A 27,346-nucleotide genomic window follows, 5' to 3' on the forward strand; every position below is an offset into this window, starting at 1 on the left:
CTGCTTGAACTCGTGGTGAAGATTTCAAAGCTCCTAAGAAAGTGATCCTCATTTACGGTCACAAAGCAACTATGTTCAGCCCTTCCTATCTCTCTTAAAAATGGGGAAAATGAGGCACAGAGACATTGCAAAATCAGAATTTTTTTTTTTAAGATTTCTACCTCACTGGGCTGCGCATCACACCTTCTTTCAGTTGTTCTGTGTCCTAAGGGATGAGATCCTTCATCTTTGGCAAGTTTTTGAATGCATTCGATAACCCACAAGGCTGAGGGATTAGTAGTCATTTGCTACTCCCTGGGAAGTACTTATACCTGAAAGAAGTTTACTGAACCCTTGTCAGCAAAATCTAGTCTTGATAAAATAGATGATGATAAATGCTCTGGTTCAGCATTATTAAAGCAGATGGAGGAAGTTGCTGGCCATTTTGCCTGGTTGTATGGCTTCCAGGTGTCAGAATGAAAACACTTAGGACTTTTATCACAAGAATGGTTTTGTTGGAGATTGGAAGGTAGTGGAAGAAGAAGTGTTCAATGCTGAAAAGAAGCTCTTGTGACATTTCAGGACTGGGGCCTAATTGCATTCTCCTGCAGTGTTAAGGATGAAGGGCCGTGAGATTCAACTGTCCTCTCACGGCACAGGACAGATGTCTTATTAGTGGCCACTGTGGCCATGATTAGGCTTCTGATGGTTAGATTAAAAAGAAGAATTTTCTAAACATACATGTTTAAACAGCTCAGAAAAAGCAATATTGTAACCAACCACAGATTCTGTCCTTATTATCCAGTTAGCTGAATGTTTCCAAGAATTTATGCCAGCTGTGGATACAGAGCAGCTGGATAAGAAGGTGGTTACAAAACTCGGGGGATGACCTTGATTTGCTTAATTACCTCCCTGACTGTGATCAGTACGTGTGTTAAGGTACATTTGGTGTAAGATAAGGAAATGCGATCATTTTGTAAAGGATATTTAAAGACTAAGGGGGAACAAAATACAGCCTTAATTGATTGTGGTTCGCTTTTCCAGCTGTTATTAAAGTAAATACCGTACTTGTGAAGCCGCCACTACAGTCCAGTTCATTTTGAAAGTGTATTTAGGGGTTTGAACATGTTTCATCTGCCTGTTTTTCAGGACAATGTGTGATCTTTATCATTAAAGAATATCAGCTTAAGATTGCTACTTCTTTTTTTTTTTTTTCCTCCTAAGGGCTGATAAAACAGAGATAGACACTTAAATCACAATCTGTTGCCACTTACCTCTTCCCGTGCCCCGTCCCCAAAGATTCTCTGGGCAATGACTTTTAAATATGTTCTCATTATTTTTAATGAGTGTGCAGAACATATGACGCATAATGCACGAATAGATAGGTGCCCTTGTACTGAACTTGTCAGATGTAATAAAACGTTGAAGGAGTTAAGATGCGTTTTCCTTTAAGATATTATAATTACTTAAATTAAGATGCCCAAGTACAAATCACATGCTATTCAGTTCCTGTTGCTGCCTAAATGAAGCCCCACCACTATCCCAGGTCCCTCTCTAAAAAGAATGTTTAATCACAAATGTTAAAAAGACAAAAGAACACTTAATATTGTTATGTCTCTTTAAGTTTACCCTTCTTTAAGTCTGTCCCGATGGCAGGATATTCAATTATAAAGCAGTTCAATTATGTTTCCTGGCCACTTACTGAGTTATGTGAAGGACTTTTATCACCTAGTCTTTCCGTAATTAATTCTTTGCATTTCTTAGAGGCTTAGGAGCAAAGGAAGGATTGTTTAACAGCTTGAAATGTTGTTTCAGTTTTCCCACCTTTCCTCATTCTCTCCTCTTCCTTCCTCTCTTCTTTCTTCTGACCTCTCATCCTGCCTTTCTGGACACAAATAATAGTGTGGTATCTCTCTGTTACGGGATATATTTATTTCTGCATTACGTTTCTACATTAAAATGCCAGGTGGTGATGAAGAGGAAGACAATGGTACATTGCATTAAATTACATTAAAGTGCTGGGTGGCGATGAAGATGGAGGTAATAGTAGGAGAAAGGAGAAAAGTATCCTCAAGAACAACAAAGCCTCCCCTTGATGGTCATTATTTCGTTAATATTGGAGTCTGTGGCTCCTGGTATATGGAACTGCTGACGTTAGCACCCTGCAGGGGAGTTACAGACTTTCAGCTTAACTTGAAAGGGCTCACCTTCTCCCTCCTCTCCTTCCCAGAAGCTACATATTTCATCTATAGACCCTTGACTTCCCAATGGAGGGGAAAAACACAGTGAAACAAAAAAGCAGAAAACAAAACCAAAAACAAAAAACAAACCCCAAAATGGCAAAACACAAAAACACCCAACCAAAACATCTTACCCGTTATTTGCTTGCATTCCAACTCCCTGAGACCGAATGTTTCTCTTCTCTGATGCTTATAGAGAGATCGTCATTCAGGAGAATTGTCAGCCCTCTATTGCCCTCTATTCCTGGGTCCGTATTGATGATGAAAGGACTCAGTTGTTCAACAAATACTGAACACCTACTATTCCCAGGTTAGCTGATCAAATATTTATTAAACATGTATGGGTTCTAGATGCCATGCCACACACTGTGTGCTCTCAAATGTATTCAGACATGATCCCTGAACTCCGAGAACTTATGGACAATGCTGAGTGTCATTAGAGAAACAAGAATTTGGCATACTACCTATGATCTGTAGGGACGGCAGATGGGAGGGGAAGAGTTGTGCACATTTTTTTTTTAGTTGCACAAATTTAAGGAACAAGCTAAGAGGTTAATAGTGAACCAGAAGTTATATAAAAGGAAGAAATCAATCAGGACTTTAAAATTCTGAAAAATTTCATTTATGAGATGGGATTCTGTTTGGGCCATGGATAGATTCAAAGAAGGAAGGAAAGTAGAAAGTCCAGGGATATGCAGAAGCATGAGCCAATGGCAGGAAGGAAAACTGAAGAAAAGGGAGGAGTAGAGGAAAGGAACATTTTGGCATAGTGTTAATACTGTTGGCTACTTATGCTATCATGTGAGCAAAACTTGCATGTCAATAACAAGACTATTTCCAAGGATAATATAGAAATCCATCAAATCTAAGATCCATTTGACGCCTTCTTTTATCAAGTCTGTGTTCGTAAGTTCTCTGTTTATAAGTTCTGGCTTTAGGTTTATTCCTGAGGCTTGCGTTCAACTGGAGCATCTGCGAGGTGGGAAGGTTCAAGATGGTCACCTTTACGTGGCTGTCAGATGGTTTTGGCTGTTGGATGGGGCACCCTGGTTCTAGTTAATGTGTCTTTTCTCCTCCAGAAAGCTAGTCCAGCTTTCCTACTGGACATTCTCAGGACAACAAAAACAGAAGATGCAGGGGCTCTTAAGGTCTAGCCTCGCAGGTTGCACAGTGTCACTTCTGCCTCCTTCTCTTTGTCAAAGCAAGTCACAAAGCCCAGTAGGATTCAGGGGATGGGTAGATAGATGCCAAGACTCTCTGGAAAGAGCGGCAAAGTCACACTTCAAGGAGGTATAACTCACTGGGGCCAATATTGTTATAATGTCTCACATTCAGTTAAGAAAGCCGAAGGGAACGCTGTTCCGTAGCAGAATGAGCATTGGTCAGGGTTGTGAGATTCACATTATTGGCCTAGGGCCACCACTTGAGACGTTCAAGTTTAGAAAAGTCATTTAACTTCTTGGGTCTTATCTTTCTTAATTCCATTCACAAAGAGTTTGTTGAGTTCTTTTTTGATGCAAGTACAGTGTGAGAGAAGCCAGGGTAGAGAAGCCTTGCCCCTTTCCCTACTTTGTCGTTCAGCAATGTTTTTAGTCATGACACTCTTGCTAAACATAAACTCCTTCCCTATTCTTGTTACTTTTTTTCTCAGCCCATGTAGATTTACCTTTCTACAGTAGATACCCACAATCTGGACTGGGGACTTGGGAATAATAGTTGGATTATGGGGATAGTGATAAATTAATACATACTAAAATTATCAAAATTAAAAAAAAATTGACAGTAAACAGGGAGAAGGATTTCCTTATCTACTAAGTGAGGAGATTGAACTAATTGGTCTCTTATACCTCTTCGCACTGCAAAATACTATTCTCTGAATTTCTGTGCATCAAGTTTTGGCATGACACTCAATACAGATAGCACGTGAATTATGAATGATCTCTCTATATATGAATGGGCCGCGGGAGTGTGCCTCGGCACGTTTGTTTGTTCTGCAGTTCAGAATGCCTTGGGAGCATTTGACCTAAAGAGTGACTTCTCTTAAGTAAATGTAGAATAACATATTGCCAGAAGAGCTCTCCCTCATGGCCACCTCTTCGACCCCTTGCCATTGTGGTTCTTGTTGCTATAGCAGTTAATACACATAGATGTAGCCCTTCCTCCAATCATCTGATGCCACCACGGCTGTGGGTACCATATGAGACTTCACTCCTATAGTTAGCTCAGAAGGAAACGTGTTCCTTCTTTCCAAAATTGGAAGTTTTGGTGCATTTTCCCATAATATGTTTTTAAATATAACCCATCCGATAGAAGGTAAATTATTACATAGTGTTATGCTTTGGAGATACTGTGGAGTGAATAAACCCTGTTGGCTCATTGCAACCCAGGCACAATTTATCAGTATTCCTTTAACAGAGAGAAAGGAAAAATTCACATTGTAAGAAGCAGGTTTACAAAGAAACTTAAATACAAACTTAAAAACTTACAAGTATAAACTTAAAGTATATAACCCGTTTTTTAAGTAGAAATTATCTCATCTGTCCCTACAGTCAGAACTTATTTAAAGCTCATTTCCACTACACATGAAGAAAAGTGAATGAATACAAACACTATTCATTAAGGTTTTGGCCATCCGTAATGTAATAAAAAATCTCCGGGTTCTGAATTCCTCAATTTGAAAAAGAGGACTGTGTCAGCACTAGCAACTTGTTGAAAACTTGGCAGATATTTTCAATGTACTTATTAATGCAAGCCACCTCAATTCCTCTTTGGTACTAGACAGGTTGTAAATAAATTATATAAATAAATATCAATGCAATTATTAACTTGATAATTTTATGTGCTATGTAGGCATGCAGGGAAATTAAAGATGAAGGCTGCTGAACTTGTGTTTGAGAATATGCAGAACAGTGACTATTCTCCATATCCTGAAGAGATAGAAGTACACTAGATCGAGCCTTGTCTTCGGCTACATCACGGAGTACGACTGTAAAACAGAAAAAAAAAAGTGTAATTTCTCATGGTGGTTAAGTTAATAACATGTCACTATAATTTGTGTACTTCTGAAATAGAAACCAAATCATGTGGGTCCTAGCCACAAAGAAAGTAAAGGCACATAGCTACAAACAAGCTAGGGGCTTACTTTTTGAGAAGCCCAGCCTTTGCTGTCAGATAGTAGTTTAGAGCTTCCTCCTTAACCTGTAGGGTATCTCTCAGAAAAGAATAGCAATAGCATGTAAACGTCTGACTTCCTTCACAACCCTTTGAAAATGTAACCGAGGTTGGTGTTGCCTCTCACCCCTCAGCATCCAGTAGCTCTCAAGGGAGCTGGCATGTCTTATCAGACCAGAGCAGCCAGGCAGGGGCAGCCAACACATTGAGAGGCCAGGGCAGTGTGATGGTCAAGGCCATCGGGCAGGTAGTGAAAGGCCTCTCGCTGTGTTAAACAAATGTGGGTTTCCTTCCTGGCTTCCGCAGGAGCTAATTTTGTTTTTCACTTCTCTTCTGGCATCAGAACAATAAGGACTCATAAGGCCATTCTGCCTGTGAGGAGATGTGCATTAGATTATCATAAATCCACAGATAAAAAGTACAGTGGTCAATGAGACCAGGCATTCCTGGATGAAATAAAAGGTTTAATTGAAAGTACTGTCCCAGGGGAAACATGATTGAGCGTGGTATTGAGTAGACATTAATTACCTCAGACCAGAGAGCGAAGAAAGTAGAAGGAAGACCATTCCATTATTTTAAGTTCCCAAATCTGCTTTCCTTTATGAGAAGGTGGGGGAATTATTTGAATAGAATGCTAGGAGGGAAGAAGTGAATTTTTGCTCTACATGATGTTCTTAGAACACCACTCATGTTTTTTAGGAAGTTGCAGCTGAATTGTCTGCTAATACAGATATTTTTGTTGGAAGTTACAGATCGAGGCCGAGCACAACGTGCACTGATAGGCTGAAGAATGGTTGAAATTGATAAATTCCTAGTCTGTTGTTATAACAATGATTAGTAAATAAATTGCATTTCTTCATAATTCTAGAATTTTTTTTTATTCTTTATGTTTCTCAGCTTGTTTTTTAGTAGGTTGGGTTTCCATTCTCCAGTGGAACAGAAAAAAGAAATAAGTTGAAGTATCTGCACATACGGTACCCATTAAGCACTAGATGGCTTGCTTTGTAGCCCTAAAATATGGCTGCCTTTATAAATCAGACATGTTTGTTTAGCCAATGCCCTACTTTTGATGTGGCTAAAATAATGGGATGAACTCTACGTCGACAGAGACAAGCCCTAGGATCAAGGACTGCCTTAACAAGAAAGTAATTGGTCAGGTGTCTCTTCTAGCAGTCATTAACATGTTTGAATTATGACTTTGATTCTTCTTTTGGGTCAAATAGCATATAAAAAATATTCTGGATTACCCACACCTAATATGCAATAGATTTGAAAGGCAAAGACAGGGAGATACCAAATACATTGAGAGTGTTTGATTTGGTGTTTGTACACAGTGCTGCCCAAGTTAGTAAAACAACCAACCAAACACTGTCGAAGCAACTTTTGGTTTATTTGCTTTTCAGTTTTATTTAGAGTACGTGAAGTCACTCAGTAAGTGAATTTAAACTTCTCACCCAATTGTTTAGGAGTTGAGAGAGACACGATCTTTGTTTTAAATGTGAAAAACTGCTTTTTTTAGGGTTATTTTGAACAGAGTAGTTGCCAAATAGCACCAGCTGTCATAATAAAGTAGAAGTGAATGACAGATTTACTCCACCCCATATCAAAACTCAAGAGCGGATATGGTGATCAGATGAGCCAAAATAAATGTGAGTTCTTAGAAACATTTGTGAGCTATTTTCTTGCCCAGCTCAGCCCTTCATAGGCATCCGTGTGCCAACACGTCATGATTAACTTCACATTGTAGGAAATGAGGAAGGGGAGTTTGCTTCTGTACGTATCCCAAATCTACCACCTAATATTCCAAAATCTAATTCCACTTGATTATGGTGGTCATGGTGATAGTGGTCTTAAGTATGGGAACTTAATTAGCAGTTTTTAAAATATTGTTTTTAATATTGATAAGCTGTGGCCCATATTGAACTACAATGGGAGAATTAACGGATTCAACACTTGTCAGCAATGCTCTTTAAATAATGTTTACCGTGCCCTTGTTCTCAGACATGCATTGGGATAGGTGTTAGTGGTATAAATATAAATGGCATGACCCTTGTTGTCCTTGAGGTCTTTAAAGATTTATATAATAAGAAATAACCATAATATAACATGATTATTGTATATACAGTGCTAAGGAGACCCCGATGAAGGCCCAACCATAAAGAGCAGGTAACAATTGAGATGTGCTTTGTTGGGTAAGTAGGAGTTTGCCCGTGGGTGTCAGAGTGGGAGGAGAGGAAAAAATGAGTTTTAGGTAGAGAGAAACCCATCCAAATAAGAGGAGGTCTTTGTGACATTTATTTAGTTAATTTTAGTTCCATCTAACAAACATGCTAGAAACTTTAGGCTAGCAATGTTAAAAATATGATTTCATAGATGCAAGACACAGCTGTCACTTTTCGTTAGCTTTTGGCCTTTTAATGCCATTATTTCAGAAAGGGCATTGTGGCAGAGAAATATCAACAAAATAACTTATGAAGTCATCCTAGTACAATTATTTTTTTTATATGTATGCATCGTACCAGGTGCTAAACTGGGCTCAAAGTTGAATTAAACATAATTCCTTTCTTTGATGAGATCACAGTGATAGAATGGAGTTAAGACAGACAGGCCAGGAAATAATTGTAGAATAGAAAAAGTGATGAGAATCATAAGAATGGGAAAAAGAAAGTAAAATGGAGTTCAGAGGAGGACAAATTGTTTTCTCACCGATAAAATCAGGGAAGGAACAGGTGGCTTATATGTGGAGACACAAAATCAGGGTGTTTGCAGATATTAAGTGAAGAGTCCTTTATTCCATTACACGTTCACTGTAAAATTTCTTTTGAGGTGAAAGTAATTTCTATATTTTATATATACACGCTTACATGTAAAATAAAGTGCTTTTTTTCCCTTATGCTTGACTTCATTATCATAAAAATTGTAGGTCTGTACTGTCAGGAAAATGCTTGACTAAAAAGATTCATTCACTCACTATACTTAGTTGAGTCTTCCTTTTTCATGTATCAGCAAATAAAAATGGAGCTGTGATGGATTAATTAAAAAAAAATTCCTTAGGCATGAACTAAAGTGAGATAGTCCTTGTTTAGTCTTTGATGCATACTTGACTTTGTTGGAAAAATGAAGATCCATTAATTCAGGGAAGAAAGAAGTCTTGCTCAACCTACATCTAGGGAAATACTGATTGGAAGTGTGCTGAACTTTTAAACTTCTTGTAATTACACACTGATTTTACAGGAATTAAGGCCATAGAAATTGCTCCCTTACCCTTGTCCCGCTTTCACATATATATAAAAACAGCAAGGGAGAGGATCATTTGGAAGATGAACACCAAAGAAGAATAATGTAAAGTGAAAGGCAATATTCAGTAGCCTAAGCCATTTATTTAAGACTCTGGAGCCACCTGAACAGTCAGTCCCTTTTAAGAACCTGGCAGGAACAATGCAGGGATGCGGGGGCAGGAATCGTCCCAGATCTAGGCTACCTACTTCCTCTACCTTGAGAAAATCACACACGGAAGTGACTCTGAAGTGCAGACAGCAGGATGGTGACTTAGTCCATTTAGGCTGCTGTAACAATACCACAGGTTGGGTGGCTTATAATCAAGGGAAACTTATTTCTCACAGGTCTAGAGGCTGAAAGCCCAAGATCATGGTGCCAGCATGATTAGGCAAGGGCTGTCTTCTGGACTTCTCGTTGTATCCTTATATGATGAAAATGTCTAGGGAGCTCCTTATAAAGGTATTAATCCCGTTCATAAGGGTTCCACCCCCATGACATAAATGCCTCCCAAAGGCCCCACCTCTAAATACCATCACCTGGGGTTTAAGATTTCAACATATGAATTTGGGGGGACACCAACATTCAGATGATAACAGATGAATGAATATATGTGTCAATAGAAAATGTGATACCAAAAGAAAGGAAAGATATGATTAAAAGAAATAAAAACCCTATGATATATTATTAACCCTTGGTATCTCCCATATATAAATATACATATATATATGAAATATAGAGAGAGATACAGATATATCACTCAGTTGGGGGATGGGATTATTGGTCTCAATTCACTTCCAAATAGTAGCATTATATATTCATCTTCTTGTCCTAGTCTCATTATGTGTATGTGGATAGTTCTTTTCCAACCGTAGCCTGTGGACTTGACCATGTGAATTCATTTGGCCAGTTAGATGTTACTGGATGTTTTGTGAACAGAGGCTTTAGAGATACTTTCACATTTGCATTCCTGTCTTTCAGCATGTGAGAAACATGTTTCAGATATCCAGTGGTCTAAGGAAGATGCTAGACACATGGAGCAGACATGTACATGCCCCACACTTGAATGCAAACCTACTTGAATCCAGCCTAGGTCATGCAAACCCCAGTCAACCTGCAGATATGTGAACGAGAAATAGATGCCTCGTTGTTCATATCCCAATTTGGGCATGGTTTGTTATGTAACATTTTTGTGACAGCAACTGACTGATACACTTTTCCCCATTAATTAACTCTGGGTAGATTTCCTTTCTCCCCATTTTGCTTGTCATAGTGGGGATAAGGAAGATATATCCACATTTTAATTTTGATGGATTTTCCATACTCTACAGAACATAAATGACTTCTTATTTTAAAGTCAGTTTTATCTGAAAATTACTTTTAATAGAGTAATTGATTTAATTAAGATAAAATGCAAATGATATGTCTTCATTACATATATAAAGGGCATATTATATATATATGGTAAGAACATTCTCCTTACAATAGTCAACATGTGCTGTGAGTTTAAAATGGTTGCTACCCACTGAGATTTCTCAATCGCTATTTGGAATTTAGGATTATTTATCATTGATAGTGTTCTAAAGGGGATTGGTTTCCAGCCGGAGTCTCATTAGGTGCAACTCAAACATCAGATGAAGGATAGGGTTAAAACGGCTATATTTTCGTCATTTCTTTTTTTTAAAGCCTTCACCAAGAAACAAATTACCCCATCCTCCAGCCCCCACAAAAACAGCACTTTCTTGAGGCAGTGGTAGTACTGTTACTACACTGTAGCATAATTTAATAAACACGACTCTGCCTTTCAGAGTTCCGTGCCTCAAAGCAAAAGAACGTTTATTGGATCTTCTAAAGAAAATGAAGGTATTGGAGACAAAATCTCTGCCTTTAGAATTCTTGAGTTGGGAAAAAAGCTGTATTATCTTTACTAGAAGAGTTGTTGTGCCCTAAAAATGAGGCACATACTCAGAATGGTGGGTGTTAGAACATTTTTATACTTTTACTGTAGTGGCTAAATACCTTATTCCGTGACTTCCCAAGATCCCAGTGCAAAGAACTATAATCCATTGTCTTTAAACTATCTGCAGAAATCTCCCAATCCAAATCCCAATCCCAATCCAAAACTAAAAACTAAAACTAAAAATAAATTAATTTCTCATAAGGAAACTAAATGTCATTTTTCCCCCCTTTACGGAGTAAGGGCTCCAAAATGTACTTGCTGTCCTATGTCTTTGGAAGCCTGGTCTGAGTCTGTACTTTCCTTCTGTGACACTCTGTTGTTGATGATGCGAATTGTGAAACATAGCATGTACACAGAAGTGTGGCGCAGAAGTAACGGAACTGGAAAGCTTAACCACGAGGCTGTGTAGTATCTCTAGGGCATTGTTCATGACCTACAAGATTGCTTCTCCCTTGAGCCTTCCCTGTCTCTGCTCCATTCCTTTCGACCTTGACCTTTTCTGGGTTCTCTAAAGCAACATGTCTTTAAGTGAAGGGAAGTATACTTTTCCTCTAATATGCTTCATGCAGAGGTGTGTTCCATGATCAAATGAATTAGGGAATAGGTATTAACCTTTTTTTTTTTTAAAGCAGTGAGAAGTCCTAAAATAAACCTTTTCCCCAGAATTTTTCATAAGAGAAACTATCGGGGTATTTGCCCTCACATGCAATGACTGTGACCCTGTGTACTAGACCTTACAAGGGTCCAAGTCTTAGAAGGAACCAAATTGGCTGGCATAATTGGTTTCTAAAACGCTCTCTAATTGGGCATGGCCTTGGGCCAGACCTCCTCAGCAAGCATTAGCTGCCTATGGACTGACGGTTGTGGGGTCAGAGGGCACCTCCAATTCAGTGAGTTGCTGCCCCTTCCTGAGCAGTGGACAGGCTATGGGTAGAACAGACACAATGATTGGTGCGCTGACTTCCATGAAGTTCTCCGTATTTTTTATTTATGTTTAGCTTTTGTCCTGGAGAGTTGAGTTGTCTTTTAAAGCCATTAAATGCAGGTAGCGTGGCAGACAGAATATTTGTGATGGCAAAGATACTGGAAGTATTTCACCTAGGACTCCAGCTTTTCAAATAGGTCTACTCCTCTAAGAATCAGGTGCTCTAAGCTTCCTTTTTAGAGTATTAAATTATTACAATCATACTATTTGTTCTTAAATCTTATATAAAAGCATGTATTCTTGTATTTTAAACACTAAATTATTGTCTGTAAAAGGTTTAAGACATTTTAATCAGGTTTCTGTAGTTCACTTTCAATGGGAAGGAATAAACACAAAACAAAAAAGACCTGTTGCTTCCCCATATAAACAAAGCAGGTGCTAGCTTTGTGAAGAATCCATGCTGTCTGAATTAAAATATTCATTAATACTACTTTTCATGACAGATATATTCATTTCTTCCATGTTTATCGGAAAAAGGAAAAAACAGTGTTTTTTTGCCAGTGTTGCTGAACTGTGGAATTTGCTGATCTTTCAAGTATATATACTGTAAGTAGGAGGGGAAAAAGGATAGCTGTAGGCATCTTAACTTTGACTTACTTTACTTCTGTTAGTTTTAATCTCTTAGTATCACATTAAGGCCTTTTTATATCGAGCAGACAATGAAGAATGACCATTTTTTTGACATTTGTTTCCTGGAATTAGATTAATCTCTGACTTAAAGAAATTGTCTTTTGGTAAGTGCAGTCAGAAATCAGCTCCTGTGTTCAGTAGGTTCTTTCCTCACCCTTTCCAGAGAATGGATATTAAAAAACATGAAAAAGGTCTCAATTACAGACATTTTGTAGGATTTTCTTCATTCGGGTCTTTGGTTATTAAGTATTTAGAAGTGGATGAATATTTACTTAAGGAGATCACATCAGGGCATAAACTTAATATATTGATAATTGAGCTACCCGTAAGAAGCCTACATTTAAGAAGTTTCCCCCATTGATTGAGTTAATTATCAACAACCTACAGTATGATTCAGAAGATTTTTAAATTATCTGCAGCATGACCTCTGACTCTTCCTTGTGATTTGTCTATATTGCCCAGAGGATGAAAGACTTAAAAAGATAATCTGTCCACTTATAAATCACCAAGGATTCTGCTGATCTCATTTATATATTAGCAACAGTTGGGGGGAAAGTCCTTTACCTTTATTAAGATGACCATCCTTGCATCACCGTTTACTTTGCATGTGTCTGCTCATCTCCTGCCGTCTTTTCTCTACTCTCTGCCAAGTACAATCTAAAATAGAATGCCTCCCAGCTGTTGGAAGGAGCCTCTGATCCCTACTCGAGCGTGATATTCACATTCTGAATTTTATGTAATCCAATTGACCAAAACCTTTTCATGCTTATAATAGCTACCCATACTTTTTCAGAAAATGTTAAAAATACAGAAAATTATGTATCTTACAGGTATCTTATCCTTTCATTGTTATGAAAATTTAGCAATAACAAAAGTTTTATCACCTCAAATTCCTTAGAATTTACTTAGGCAAAAGTTAACAGTGCTTAAGCCTATTATAAAATATCCTGGCAGAATTGCCAGGTATGGCTTTTACTTTACATACTGTATATATAAATATTCATTTTTGTCCCTTAAAGCCCTCTTATTTGAGTTTTAGTAATTGACAAAATGATTGCATGTGAATCATAACTCTTGCATAAAGTAAGCTGCTCACAACACAGACTAATTACACATTTGGGAGGAAGGTAAAGACATCAAGAGCTTGCTTGTGCTGAGCCAAGAGCACAGCATTTAATGAAACGAGGGCCATAAAAGGTTCAGCATGGATGCTTTCAGGTCTGACCTGGGCTTCTGAGAAATTGAACACTGGCCCTGCAGACTGGTGGATTCCCCTGGGCTTGGGAAGGCTGGGTTATTACCACTTGCGTGCGTGATTCAAGTATTGCTTTGCACCACAAGAACGTGTGTGACTCCAGAAGTGGCCCTACATAGAGTACTCTTCAGCAAATAATCTAGAGGCCTCGCAAGTCATCCATCTTCCGCCTCCCGTTCCTCTTCTCACACCAAGTAATTACTCTTGATATTTGCTTGATAAAAATGGTTAGTATATCTCACAAGGTCCAACTATGTAGATTCCTCTGTTTCTTCTTTCCTCTTCTTAAATTCTACTCTTCCTCTCCAGATAATACTGTGAATGAAACAGAAAGGCCCTCCCGTATTTTTCAGTAAACTTTTTGCCAGTTACATTCTATGTAGACTGGCCACTCCGTGTTACAGTGTTGAGTACATACAAGATGCTTGATAAAAATTTGTTGGATTATTACGGTTTGCAAAGAGTGACTCTTGTCACTTGGGCCAGAATGGACCAATCTTGTTTCTGTATTCCAGCTCTAACAGGTTATTCATTGTACTTAGGAATAGAGATAGTATTACAGAGAACAAAGTGAGGGAATGGAAAAATAGGGAAAGACATAACTGGATGGGAGGGAGAAGTGAAAATATATTTAATTAAGGTGATAACAGAAACAGCTATAAGAACTTGAAGAAAGTTTGTATAAAAGAGATTAAGGGATTAGTTAAGGCTAGGGGTGGTTAGGATAAAACATTAAAATGACTATAAAAATTATAAAGGAAGGATAAGATAGTTAACATTTTACTCTCCATTTGGTTTTGCATTTCATTTATTTTTTATTTAATAAAAATTGTATATATAATTATATATGTATGTTTTCCTAATTAAAAATTATGTTCCGGTATTGGATTATGAAATTAATGTAGAGGATTGTGACCACATTAAACATTAAATAAGATCACATAGAAATCACTAAAATTCATTGCACTCTGGTTAAGTATTGTCTCACGAGACTTTTGTTTATAGGTGTATGAGTACACATATATGTTTTAGCTTGGATGGATAGGCAAACAGAAAGACGGCCGGTGTGTCTTTGGTACTGGATCACAGTGTTTCCCAGACTTGACGAAATGTACCACGAATATTGCTGTTTGTAGTATTCACTTAAGATTTGAGGTACACGCTACAATTTAAAACCACGAACAGTCCAGTGGTCCTCACAAATCGGTAGCGATGACCCCTCGTGATGCCGTCATTGAGGAGCTGATGCTGATGCTGAGCTACGTTATCGTCTCTCCTAGGAACTGAAAGTATTGTGTGAAAAGGGAAATTGGACTAGGTTACTTTTAAGGTTTCTTAAAACTGTGATACTTTGTGCTTTTTATAATTATTTTTCATATAAAAACTAATTTGTATAAACCTTTAATGAAATCTGGAATGGTAGGAATCAAATGTGATGGCAGCAATTTATTTATTTACGTATACATGTATACAATCCCACAGATACCTGTTTACAGATACATGTGTGTACATACGCACAAGCACATACTGTTGGGCACACACACAAACATCTATATCTCTCTTTATATATTTATTCATTCAACAAATAGTTATCCAAATGCCTATTTTTTAGTCTGGCACTGTTTTAAGCACTGGCAATAAATTGGTGGAAAAGAATCAGAATAATATAAAAGTTCCCACATTCAAGAGACCCTATTAAAAACAAATGAGCAGGAACACCTGGGTGGCAAGGTCAGTTAAACATCCACCTCTTGGTTTTGGCTCTGGTGGTGGTCTTGGGGTTGTGAGATTGAGCCCTGCATCAGGCCCCATGTTCAACATGGAGTCTACGTAAGACTCTCTCCTTCTTCTGCCCTCCAAGCTCTCTCTCTCTAATAAATAAATAAATCTTAAAAAAAATAAATAAACATGTATACAATATGTGATAAGTACTGTGGAAGAAAAGCAGGGTATTAGACATGGATAGGGTGGTATTGAGAGGGCATTTAAGCAATTTGAAACTAAAAGGTCAGGGACGACCTCACTAATAAATTGGTATTTGAACAGAGAATTAAAGGTAGTAAGGGAAGGAGGTCTGCAGAAATCTAGGAGAGGAGCATTCAAAGCAGAGAGAAGAGGTTATGCAAAGGTCTTGGGGCAGAAGCATGAAAGATGAAGGATGTGCTGAAAAAAAGAAGAAAGGCAATGCAGCAAGCGTAAGATAAGTAGTCGGAGAGGTGAGCAGAGAGAAGAGTCGGGGCACTCAGCTTAGAATTTGTAGGGCATTGGCATTTTCTCTGAAGAGGTGGGAAGTCACTAGAAGGTTTTGAGGATTTGTTTTAATGGGAACACTCTGGCTGCTGTGTTAAGAAATATCCTGAAGAGGAGAAAAGTGGACGCAGGGAGGCAAAAAGGAGACACTAGTACAGAGAGTGTTGGGTGAGAAGCAGTGGTAGCCTAGCAGTTAGGGTGACAGAATTTTGGGCGTGTTTTTAAAGTAGAGCTGATAGGAGTTGCTGACGGGTTGGATATAGAGTGTGAGATAAGAAGGAAATCAGCAATGACATTGAGGTCTCTTGCTTGAATGTCTGAAAGAATATAGTTCCATTTACTTGTTCAGGAGGAACAGGTTTAAGGGATGATCTATTTAGGCATGATTTCAAGGTAGAAATCCTAATAAAGTTGTTCAGTAGAGAATTGGTTATGTGAGTGTAGTTTAGGGGAGAGAGGTGGAGATAGGAATTTATGACTCACGAGTGTGTAAATGATATTTAAAACCATGAAATTAGGTGAGGTAGCTTCAAAAATAAGGATGGGAAAGAAGAGAAGAGATCAGGTGAGTGATTCCGAGGACACTAATATTTAAAGATTGGTGAGAGGGGAAGAATCAGCAAAGGGAATTGCAAAGGAGTAGACCATGAAGTGGGAGACGAACTGTAAGAGAATGATGTCCTGGGACCAAGAAAAGAAATATTTCAGAAAGTAAGGCTTCATCAATTTGGTCTAATGCTCCTGTAGATCAGGAAAGATAAAAGATGACAATTGACCATTGGATTTAGTAACATGGAAGTCACTGGCAACTCTAAGAGGGATATGTACTACACTCACACATGCATATATAAACACACATGCGTATATATATGTAGAGAGAGAATACATATACACATTATATATTATGTAGTTTTAAAGAATGCATATAGTAACACTATAGGGTAATACATATTGCGTATGGTATAGGTAGTGTTAGAAAATGCATATGTGTAAACACGCGTGTGTGTCATAGAGATGTGTTTACATCTTTCTAGTTGGCAGTGCAATAATACAGCAAATGGTTCTTATACCTTCATAAATTCCATTCAAAAACATTTATCATTTTATAATGATGGATAAATGTTTAGAAAACACAGAAAAATTATAAAGAAGGAAAATGTAGTCCATATTGCAGTGCCGGTAGATAGCCACATTTTTTTTTTCTGTGCAGACATATACACATATGCAAATAGCTGGGGCAGGGTTGTGAGGCAGGTAGGTAATGCGTAGATGGGTAGGTGTCTAGTATGTATATAGTGTATATGTTATATAATTGAAATGTACTGTACACATACACTATTATGCTTAATGTTATGTTCCACTTGAGTAGAAATTGTTATGTTAATACTATTTTATAGAAGTCTATGATTCTTAATAAAATAAAAAATACAAATCAGCATATATAGAAGCATAACTAACCTAGCAAATGCCACTTGATAGGCTACATTTTTCTTCTTGGCTTCATTAATAAAAGTCAGCATTTTGTATATGTACCAATAAATTCAATATTTATCGCTTTTCTTACTCTGTTAATCCCCCAAAGACCGTATTTCTGCCCCTAGAAAATTAGCTGCCATGTAACCAGAGACATATAACCAGAGACATAACTAAGTGCAGAATTCCGTGCCCAACTAAGTGGTCAGTCACGAACTTGTGAGCCTGAGACTTAGTCTCCTTTCTGGGACTTGGGAACATTTCAGCAGGCAACATTGCAGTCCCAAATACTTCTCTGGACCCTACTTGCCTTAAACTTGACTGTACTTGGCAGTTGCCTTAAACTTGACTTTACTTGGCAGTTAAATTTGACTGTACAGGGCAGTGGTTTTCAACTGAAGTGATTTTGAGCCCAGTGATTTTGAGACATTTGGCAGTGTCTGAAGGCATTTGGGGTTATCATAACTGGGGAAGGAGGTAGTATCGGCATCTAGTAGGTAGTAGCCAAGGATTCTGCTGACTGTCCTTTAATGCGTAGGACAGCCCTCCACAACAAAGAATTATCAGGCCCCAAATATCAGTAGTGCTGAGATTGAGAAAGCTTTAGTTGTGGACCCTGAAAGGCTGGCCCTGGGTGGGTACCAAGGCATTAGGCCAAGACATATGCACTGCGGGCATGTGGGCATCCATCCTGGGCCTGCCTCAAGCAATCTCATGGACTTTGTATCTAGAGACATGGCCTCTAGTGGAAAATAAGAAATAATGAAAAGAAAAAGAATGAAATTCACAAGATTTCCTTTCTTATGCCAGCCTTGTATCTTGGATTTTTTTCCCCTCTGGATAATTGTGAGTGTAAACAGCAAGGGGTATTCCCAACACAGGGTAGAAAGAGCTCTTGTCTGAAAGACAGGAAGCAAGGGAGGATCTAAAGTGTGGATATGTCATTGCCTTTGGGATCATCCCATCACTAAGGTCCTGCATTTGGGGCATTTGTGAGGCCTTAATACCTCTTCTCCAAAATGTTGTCTGGCAAGAGTTGAGTTTAATTTTTAGAGTTCTTTGTTGAACCAAGATTACTGAAGGAAGGCATTCCGTGTATTGATTTTTTTGTACATTAGGTAAAGGGACATTGACATAGAAATAAATGACATTTATTTCTAATAGAGGAAATGGCTATGTTAACTACTATAATGTCTTCCTTCACCATTGGGTGAATAGCAATAATAATTTGCTATTATTAGAATCCACTGATTATGGCTTGAGCCTGACAAAGATATAAAACAAAACTATAGTTGAGTAGAGAATGTGAAATTGCATGGTGTCTACTGTGGTTGTGGGAATCAGTCTTGGAATTTCTTGTGACTAGGCCAAGTCGTAGTGGTTCACAGAGGTTGAGACATAGCATAGCAGTTAAGAGTCTGACACAGGAACCACGCTGCCTGCACCTCACAAAGCTCCAACACTGTCAAGTCTTATGGACTGTAAGCATGATACTTACCTGCTGTGCATTTCAGTCTCCTTATCTGTAAAATGGGCATGATAATATTCCTCATAGACTTGTTATGAAGAGTAAGTATGTTAATATGCATAAAGCACTTAGAACCATTGTTAGGCACTAGATTGTTTTTGTTGTTCTATTTCTGGCTGTCAGGTATCAGGGACTTAAAAGGGGAACCCTCTTGCACTGTTGGGGGGAATACAAACTGGTACAGCCACTTTGGAGAACAGTGTGGAGTTTCCTCAGAAAGTTAAAAATAGAACTACGCTATGACCCAGCAATTGTACTACTAGGTATTTACCCAAAGAATTCAAAAATACTAATTCAAAGGGATACGTGCACCCTGATGTTTATAGCAGCTTTATCTACAATAGCAAATTACGGAAATGGCCCAAGTGTCCATTGACTGATGAATGGATAAAGAAGATACAGTATATGTGTGCAATGGAATATTGCTCAGCCACAAAAAAGAATGAAATCTTGCCATTTGCAATGACATGAATGGAGCTAGAGTATTATGCTAAGTGAAATAAGTCAGAGAAAGACAAATACCATATGATTTTACTCATATGTGGAATTTAAGAAAACAAATGAGCAAAGGGAAAAAGAGAGAGGGGGACAAGCCAAGAAACATACTCTTAACTATAGAGAACAAACTGATGGTTACCAGAGGAGAGGTCAGTGTGGGGATAGGTTACATAGGTGATGGGGATTAAGGAGGGCACTTGTGATGACCACAGGGTGATGTATGGAAGTGTTGAATCACTATATCATACACCTGAAACTAATATAACGCTGTATGTTAACTAACTGGAATTAAAGTAAAAAACTTAAAAAAGTAAAATAACACAAACACACATGAAAAGATAGCCATAATATCACTTGGTTTCTATTTCATTTTTACCACATATGTAATAATGGTGTCAGTACAAATAGTGATTATCAACCTTAATTAAAACAGTTACCAAAGAAATCAGATTTGATTACAGAATGAAGTGGTTCGAAAATATTACTCAAGCGAAACTTGCCCTTGTGTCATTTTGTCTCTAGTAGATAAAAAGCCAGAGAAGCTTCTAGTCTTTCTCTAAAATGGTGTTCACAAACTTCTAGGAAGAACAGCTGTTCTTTAATTTGTACTTTAATTCAGTGGAACTTTATTAGACTAAAATGAACCAAACCCCAGAGAGACCTGGAAACGTAAATGATTATCAAATGTTAAGAATTCTAAATAGGACATTCTGGAAGACAAAGATGAAGGCTAACAATTTACATTTCATATTTAACTATGGCATTCCCATGGAGGGGGGGGAGACAGCTAGTTTGAATCAAATAATGGGGTGTTTCTTAGATAATAATATAATGAGTTAAGAGAACTAACTAGTAATGGGTTTATTAAATCAAGCAATAAAGTTTCATTTCTTTGAAGCCACCTATTGTCCAAGTTTTTATAGCTAACTTCATGTACAATGAAATTAAATGAAGCAACTGTTTCTTTAAAGGTAGACACGGGTTTCTCTATTTTGGTAGGAGTTGAAAATACTAGGTCAGTGGGTCTGGCAATGATCAGCCTCTTAATCCTGTTTTAATTATAGGTTCTTTGCTACCTCTGATTTTATAGTTGTTATTTGGTGACTGACATTCAGACATTCACAGTAATTTTTAAAATATGCAATTTTACAGAAGAGTCCCTCAAAGTGACCCTAAGATGAGAGTTTCTAGACATAATTACAGAGAGGAAGGAACTACCGACCTAGAATGAGTTGAAGGTTTCTAGGGCTATCTCATTTTCAAATTTTCTGGTTAAACACTGTGGCTGAGTTTCACATTTCTGCGAGCTTGAGAGATGCAGTAGGGGCACCTGCAAAGATTATCATGTGGACAGCACTTTTCTGTTGTCACTGCTGTATATTTGAAAACATCAGAGGCCAAAAACGATTAATCTTATGCTTCTTCCTGGAAACTTGAACCCTAAGTGTGCCTGCTGCCTCCATACTCTTACTCTATTTTTTTGAGAACAGCTGTGCTTGTGGCTAGGTGTGATTTGGCAAAAAGGACACAAATATTTGTTTTGCATTATCTTTTTTGTTTAGGTTCAAAAATCTGATTGCCAGTGAGTTATATTATCAAAGAAGCAAGCCTAAGGCATGAGCTGGGCAAAGTGAAGTTTAATTCAGTGATACTCATTATACGTCACATTTCCCAAGTTTAAGATAACATTTTTTTTCAGTGCTCCTATCCAATTGACATTCTTGATCAAGAACATTGTTTCCATGGTTAATGTGCGTTTTCAAATATTTCCCCCCAATTTTACCATGTTTCTACGTTAAGCTCTGTTTCTTCATCTGTAAAATGAAGGCATTAAGATCACCTTATCTCTAAGGTCTTTTCTGGTACCTAAGATCCCCTAAGTAATATCCAGCCTCTTTAATTATTGAGACTATTCTGCTGAATTTCCAAATATTTACACGGTGTTTCAACTGGCATGACTCCACCTAGCGAAAAGATCCTTTCTGTTGACCATCAGCAAATATGACTCCAAGAACTCTTCTACCACCCATGGACACGGTGGTGACCCCTTGTAGAGAGAGAAGACCAGCCTGTTAGAGGTCCAATCAATGTGTCTGGCCAGTTGCTTCTGTGTTTGGCCATTTGAGTGTAAACACTAATCTGCTTTCTTCCCTTCCCTCTTTCCATGTGTACATCAACAGAAAGGAGAACCTGACTGCTATGCACTCTCGCTGGAAACAACTGAGCAACTCACCTTCGAGATCCCCCTGAATGATTCAGGTTCTGCTGGTCTTGGCGTGAGCTTGAAAGGGAACAAATCGCGAGAAACTGGAACAGACTTGGGAATTTTTATCAAATCCATCATCCATGGAGGTGCTGCTTTCAAGGTCAGTAGGACTGCTGTTTGAATGTCAGTGTGAAGGTGCTTGAGATGTGGCTGTTTGCTTGGCAACTGGATGGAGAGAGTGTCTAAGACATGAGACCACGAGGCTCTCCTGTAGACGCAACAAGTGTATGTGTGAACAGATCCGGGCGACACTTGTCTGTGTTCACACTCTGGGTGGTTAGTTTTATTTCCTAGGCATTGTTCTCTAAACCCATCATGATTAATACTCTTTCTCCCATTCCGTTTATTACTCTGTTAGGATTCCTCTGAATTTGTAACCTGACAAGGTTGAACCTAAAAATACACTCAGAAAAACAAAACTAAAAACAAGTCAACTTGAAGGCAGCAAATAAGGATATTGCTCTTGCAAGAATGAAAGCTCAGTGGAGCCTGAGAATGATTGTAGTGTAAATTAAAGGTTATTTATCACATTATATGCACTTGAAGATAGCCATGGTACCAGGAATGCATGTTTGCCTTTGAACTTGGAAAAGCTTACAGATTTCCAGAAAAAAAGGAAAGAATGTGATCCTGCCTTTTCACATTGGGGTGAGCAGTGTCACATCATTACTATTAACATAGTGTAATGGTTAACTCGATTGCCTGGGTTCAAATCCAGCTTCATCGCCATGTGCTCCAGCTAGCATACCGTTGCTAGCCACGTGGGAAGAGGGGCGAGGAACGTGACCTACAGTGTTCCCCTTTCTTCATCTATGGAGGGAGAAGAATAGGTAATACCTAATTCAAGTGTCCTAAGGATTAAATTAACGCACACACCGGTTAAAACAGCAAGGTGATTAGAGATGGGAGAACATGTTTTTGCTTCTCGCCAGCTGTCCCACCACGCTCATCTCATGCCAGGCCATGAGGCTGCTTGAGTTTGAATCCTGCCTGGACCACTCTCACTTGTCCATGTGGACAAGTTACTTGGCTCCATGTGCCTCCGTTTCCTCATTTGTAAAATGAGTAAAATTAGTAGAGCCTACCTCCTGGTGCTCTTCGGAGAACTAAGAGAGCTGCTGTGTGCATGTTGTCTAGCACAGTGCGTAGGATAAACTTTCAGCCACTGTGAGCCTTTTAAAAATAATCTGACGTTATCACACATGACCCTCCCTAAACAAAAGCCAAGCAGGCCTAGGCAGAGTTTACAGGAGCATCTCCGGCCCTGGAATCCTGGCTTTGTTGAAGCACTTGTCTCTCCTCACTTATCATTCCACATTTATTTCAGACCTAGACACTGAGCTAATGCCTTTTTCCTCGGGAAATCAGAAATTCATTGTGGGTAGACAACTTTTTAATGTACTCTTTGGATCAGTTAATTTTTTTTTTTTTTTTTTTTTGCATAATAAATACTGACAAGATTTCAGTAACAAACATCAGTAAGCCTTTACGCCCCTCGCGGCTCTGCAGGACAGCTAACGGGGCTGCGATTCGGGCTGCTGTGTCTCTCACACCATACGTCTGCAGCTCTGAGTGTCCCCCATGTCCCTCACCTACCCCTGGCCCAGCAGGCTAGCTGGGGCATGTGCTGCTCCTGCTCCGGGGTGGCAGAGGGCCAGCAGCAAAGAGTGAGGGAAGCCTTTTAAATCCTGGGCTCCGATCCACTCACACACATACACACGCACGTGTACACGTGTGCCACTATCCAAACCAGTCATGTGGGTGAGTCCAAGGTCAAGGCCCAGAGAAACACAGTCCACCCCTGATGGGGCTGTGGGAAAGGTCCGAGTGCAGAGAAAGGTGAAGAATTGGGGCCAGTCGTTCAGTCTGTCAAACTCTCCCATCTGGCTCAGATACGCAGAACCAGGAGCAAAAGGAAAATAACAGTAATAGTAACAACAGCGATTAATCGTCATTGTGCTTAGCCCTTAATGTGTGCCGGGTGCGGTGATAAGTGCTTTAGCTGGATTCTCTAATTTTCTTCTTCATATTTACCCTGGATTGCTATCATGCCATTCCATCAGAGGGAAATTGCAGATTACAGGGCTCAGTGCCTCTCCCACGGTCACAGAGCCAGGAACTGCTTAAACTGAGATTTGAACCCGGGCAGTCTGACTTCAGATCCTGCGCTCCACTGCACGGAAGCCTCCTTCCTCTCATCTGTTCATATTCCTCGCGATCAGGGACTGTTACCCTGGAGTTGTCATAGGGTACCGTGCTTGTCACCCTTAGCCAAGCCATCTAAACATGTGCTGTGTTTAACGATGAGTCTTGGTCATGCTTGTGGATACCGGATTGATATTATTCTTCTTACACCTAATGACAGTTCTGTTTGCAGAATTTATTCCAAGTAAAATTGGAACTGAAATGATTTTTTGGAAATTAAAAGCAAACATCTTAGCTTCTTTACGGGCAATAACTTAAGCTCAAGCAGATATTAGAGAGCAGGTTTAATATGTATACCCATGTTTGCGTAAGTGAGCGTCTCCTTACCTAAGCAGTTTCTAACAGTCCTGCTTCTCGAAGACAGATTTCACTTTCCATTTATGTAAATTTCTTTCCTGACACTGGTCTGCTGAGTCAGACAATCACACCACTAAAAACCACTGGACAGCATATTTATAGCTGATCTTAAACAGTAAGAGGCATCAATCATGAATTTAGCCTTATTGTGAATGTTTAGTATCCATTTGTCTTGTTTACTTTTTGCAGTGTAAAGGGTAGAGGACTAAGCTTTGCTCACAAGAAATCTGATTAACCAGAAAAAGAAAGAGAGCAAAGATTTTTCTATTCTTCTTGTGCTGTTCCAATAATCCACTGTTACTCTTCAGAAAATTGCCACCTGTTCTGTGATTCAGGATTATGTCTTACAAAAATTGTTTTGAGACTTTGTTCCTGTCCCTGTTCAGAAGATACAAATGTAACAGACTGCAGTGTCCCCAGGGCAGAGAGGAGATAAGCATGGGGAACATCCACTTTAGCATCTGGCCTTAGGTTTTTACCTGAAATCAACAAAATAATCTTTCTGCCAGAGCACAATCTTTTTCTCCTGGCCCTTCGTACACTAATTGGTTCTCAAGGTGTTTTTTCCTTTAGGGAAGGTGGATTTTTGAAAACTAAACTACTTTGAAAAGTATGACCAAATTCTTCCTGTGGATTCTGTGTGCTCTATTCTCCTGGGGGCTTCCGTTGGTATAAACAAAGATAGGCTACTTCTTGCCAGATGCAAAACCCCCGAACCACTGTGCGACTGGGACTATAATTGAGGGCCTCTTTTTCCTTTCTTTTCTCTCTCTTTTATTTATTTTTATTTATTTTTTTAAAATTTACCTCTTGGGCTACTGCTTTCTATCATTTCCTCTCTTATTTGAGTTACTTCTAATGGAGATGTAAATCTCTGTTTGAAAATAAAAGCACCTGGCTCTTCCAGGATTCTCTCTTGGAAGTGAATTCGTCACTCGAGGGGCAAACTAAACAATATTTGTACTCTATTCAGTATTAACCAAATGCTTAATCTTGTTAATATTTAAATTCCAGTCTGCATATCAAGAAGTAAATCCCAGAAACACTTGCCTGCTTGTGTCAGGACACAACATCTGTCATTTTAGACCCCTGCAGCCCACGGAGCTCTTTGCGAACCCTTCTGAAGCATCATCTGAGTTCTGCTTTTCAATGTACAAAGTGACCATTGACCTCAGTAGCCAAATATGACTGAGTATTGATGCTAATTTGCTTAAACAGCAACAGGCATTGCATATTTGTAGTTCCATTGTCATTTCTGTCATTCTTACTGGGCATTGGCCAATGAATACAGGGTAATTGCTTCCAGAACCCAAATATACTAGATAGAAGTCTATGGGTTTAACGTCTTACAAACCAAGACCTGAGTGGCATTATGAGGTTCTTGAAGATGCTTTCCTAAAATTTCACTTTCGTTGGGATGCCTGGGTGGCTCAGTTGGTTGAATGTCTGCCTTCTGCTTGGGTCATGGTCCCACAGCCTTGGGATCCAGTCCCACGTTGGCAAGGAGCCTGCTTCTCCCTCTGCTTGCCTCCCTCCCTGCTTGTGTGCTTTCTCTCTCTCTCTCTCTCTGACAAATAAATAAATAAAATCTTTAAAATAAAATAAAATTTCAGTTTTGTGATTGGAATTTAAAGTGAATGTGGTGGTGTAGTTATTGTTAAATGAAGAGGAATGTTGTCTCTGTTGCAGTTAGAAAAAAAGTACCTTGAGAAAAATACACTCCTTTCCCCAAATCCACATAAAAATTAGCTTTACCTTCCCTCCACACAAAGTCTTGATGATCAGCTTGAAGACCTTCAAGATTCTCATCTTCAGTGGCTAAACATTTTGAATTCTGAGATCAGTGGCTTTCTTTTGCTTTGCTTTTCATGAACTATCGTAACTGAATTTTTTAAGAAAAAATGCATTTTTACATCTGTTGATTAGAGTAACTTAAACTGCTTATTTCTCTTAGTTTCTACCTTAAAAATAAATCACTTTTAGGAAAAATATGTAACTAAAATAGTGATTTTTTAAAAAATTGAGATAGAATATTAGTATGCTGTAGTAAGAATAAAAATCTCATGGAGTCTGTTATATTAATTCTGAGTGACATTTTTTATTTGAATATACAGACTTTGGGAATAGAATATGTCCTACTGAAACCTTGAAATAATAAGGTAAAAATTAAAATTTAAAGGCAATTTTTGCTAAAGGAAAAAAATGCCATGTATCAGATTATTTAAGGTCTCTTAAATAGAATGGATTTAAGAATACCTGTTATTCTCTAGAAAATTAATTAGCCAGGGTTGTGCTTAATAAATACTACTTGATGATGATGAAATTAAATGAAAGAAAAATGCCTGACATAGCTAATTGCAAATGCATGCACTCAGAATATGAAATAGACATAATTTAAGTAATTTGATTTTGGTGTGCTTAGGAAATTTGGAATACTCCCTCTGAGAGATGCAGAATTTTGTAATCTACACTATTTTGTATGAGATAAAAGAAAAAAAAAAGTAATACAAGCAATCTCCCTATTTTAAAATGACAAAAATGTGAATTTTTAGAGTGACTATACACAGTTCTAGAATTCCTGGGAATAGAGTGCTTGATCCTGAATCTTCCTGTCTCTTCATAATCTGGAACAGTTAGCAGCAGTCAAGCTACTCACCAGGAGTGCAGCAGGAGTTCCAGAAGGAGTCATTTCCAACTCCATCTGTACTGGTATCTATAAATCATGTGGTGGATCCGTAGTTAATGAATTCAAAGGAAGTTAAAAGGGACAGCTTTTAAGGAACACTAATGTTAAATGATTTCTTCAACTACTCATTCTTCTTCAAAGTGATAAATGTTTTCTGCTGGTGGAAAACCGTAACAATTGTTACCAGCAGTCATGTCTTCCAGGTTTTTACCTCTGTCCAACGGACCCTAAACTGCAAGGATGTCAGTAGCTCCATTGCAGATCCTCAACTGTTAGAAGCCAAACTCCGACGTTTCATCCTGACCACAAAAATGTGATGCATTTTATGAGCACCTAAAAGCAGGAACCTTGCCTGGAAAAATTCATAATCATTGTATATCCAATAAGAATTTTACCTTAAAAATGAGATTATTAAGCACGAGAAAAATATCAATTGTTACACTAATTATTTAGCCCAATTTCCTTTTATTAAAAAAAAAAAAAACAGTGTTGGCGTATGTTAATTCAGATAGTCAGGCTCATCATTTAATGGGTTCTCTCCAGTAGCAACTATATTATGAAGAGGTCCTATAACATTACTTTTAAAA

At 38.4% G+C, this 27,346-nt stretch overlaps 1 protein-coding gene across 7 annotated transcripts in view; it reads left to right on the top strand.

Moving 5' to 3' along the window:
• PARD3B (par-3 family cell polarity regulator beta) overlaps nt 1-27,346 on the top strand; it is a 980,939-nt gene that overhangs the window by 548,950 nt on the left and 404,643 nt on the right. For all 7 annotated transcript variants that reach the window (XM_044381230.3, XM_026492130.4, XM_057304240.1 and 4 more), the window contains one exon: nt 21,426-21,611. In XM_044381230.3, coding sequence (XP_044237165.2) covers nt 21,426-21,611 — 186 coding nt within the window. The remainder of the gene's footprint in view (nt 1-21,425; nt 21,612-27,346) is intronic.

The sequence above is a fragment of the Ursus arctos genome, unplaced genomic scaffold (genome assembly GCF_023065955.2).
Source record: "Ursus arctos isolate Adak ecotype North America unplaced genomic scaffold, UrsArc2.0 scaffold_1, whole genome shotgun sequence".
Classification (NCBI taxonomy): Eukaryota; Metazoa; Chordata; class Mammalia; order Carnivora; family Ursidae; genus Ursus; species Ursus arctos.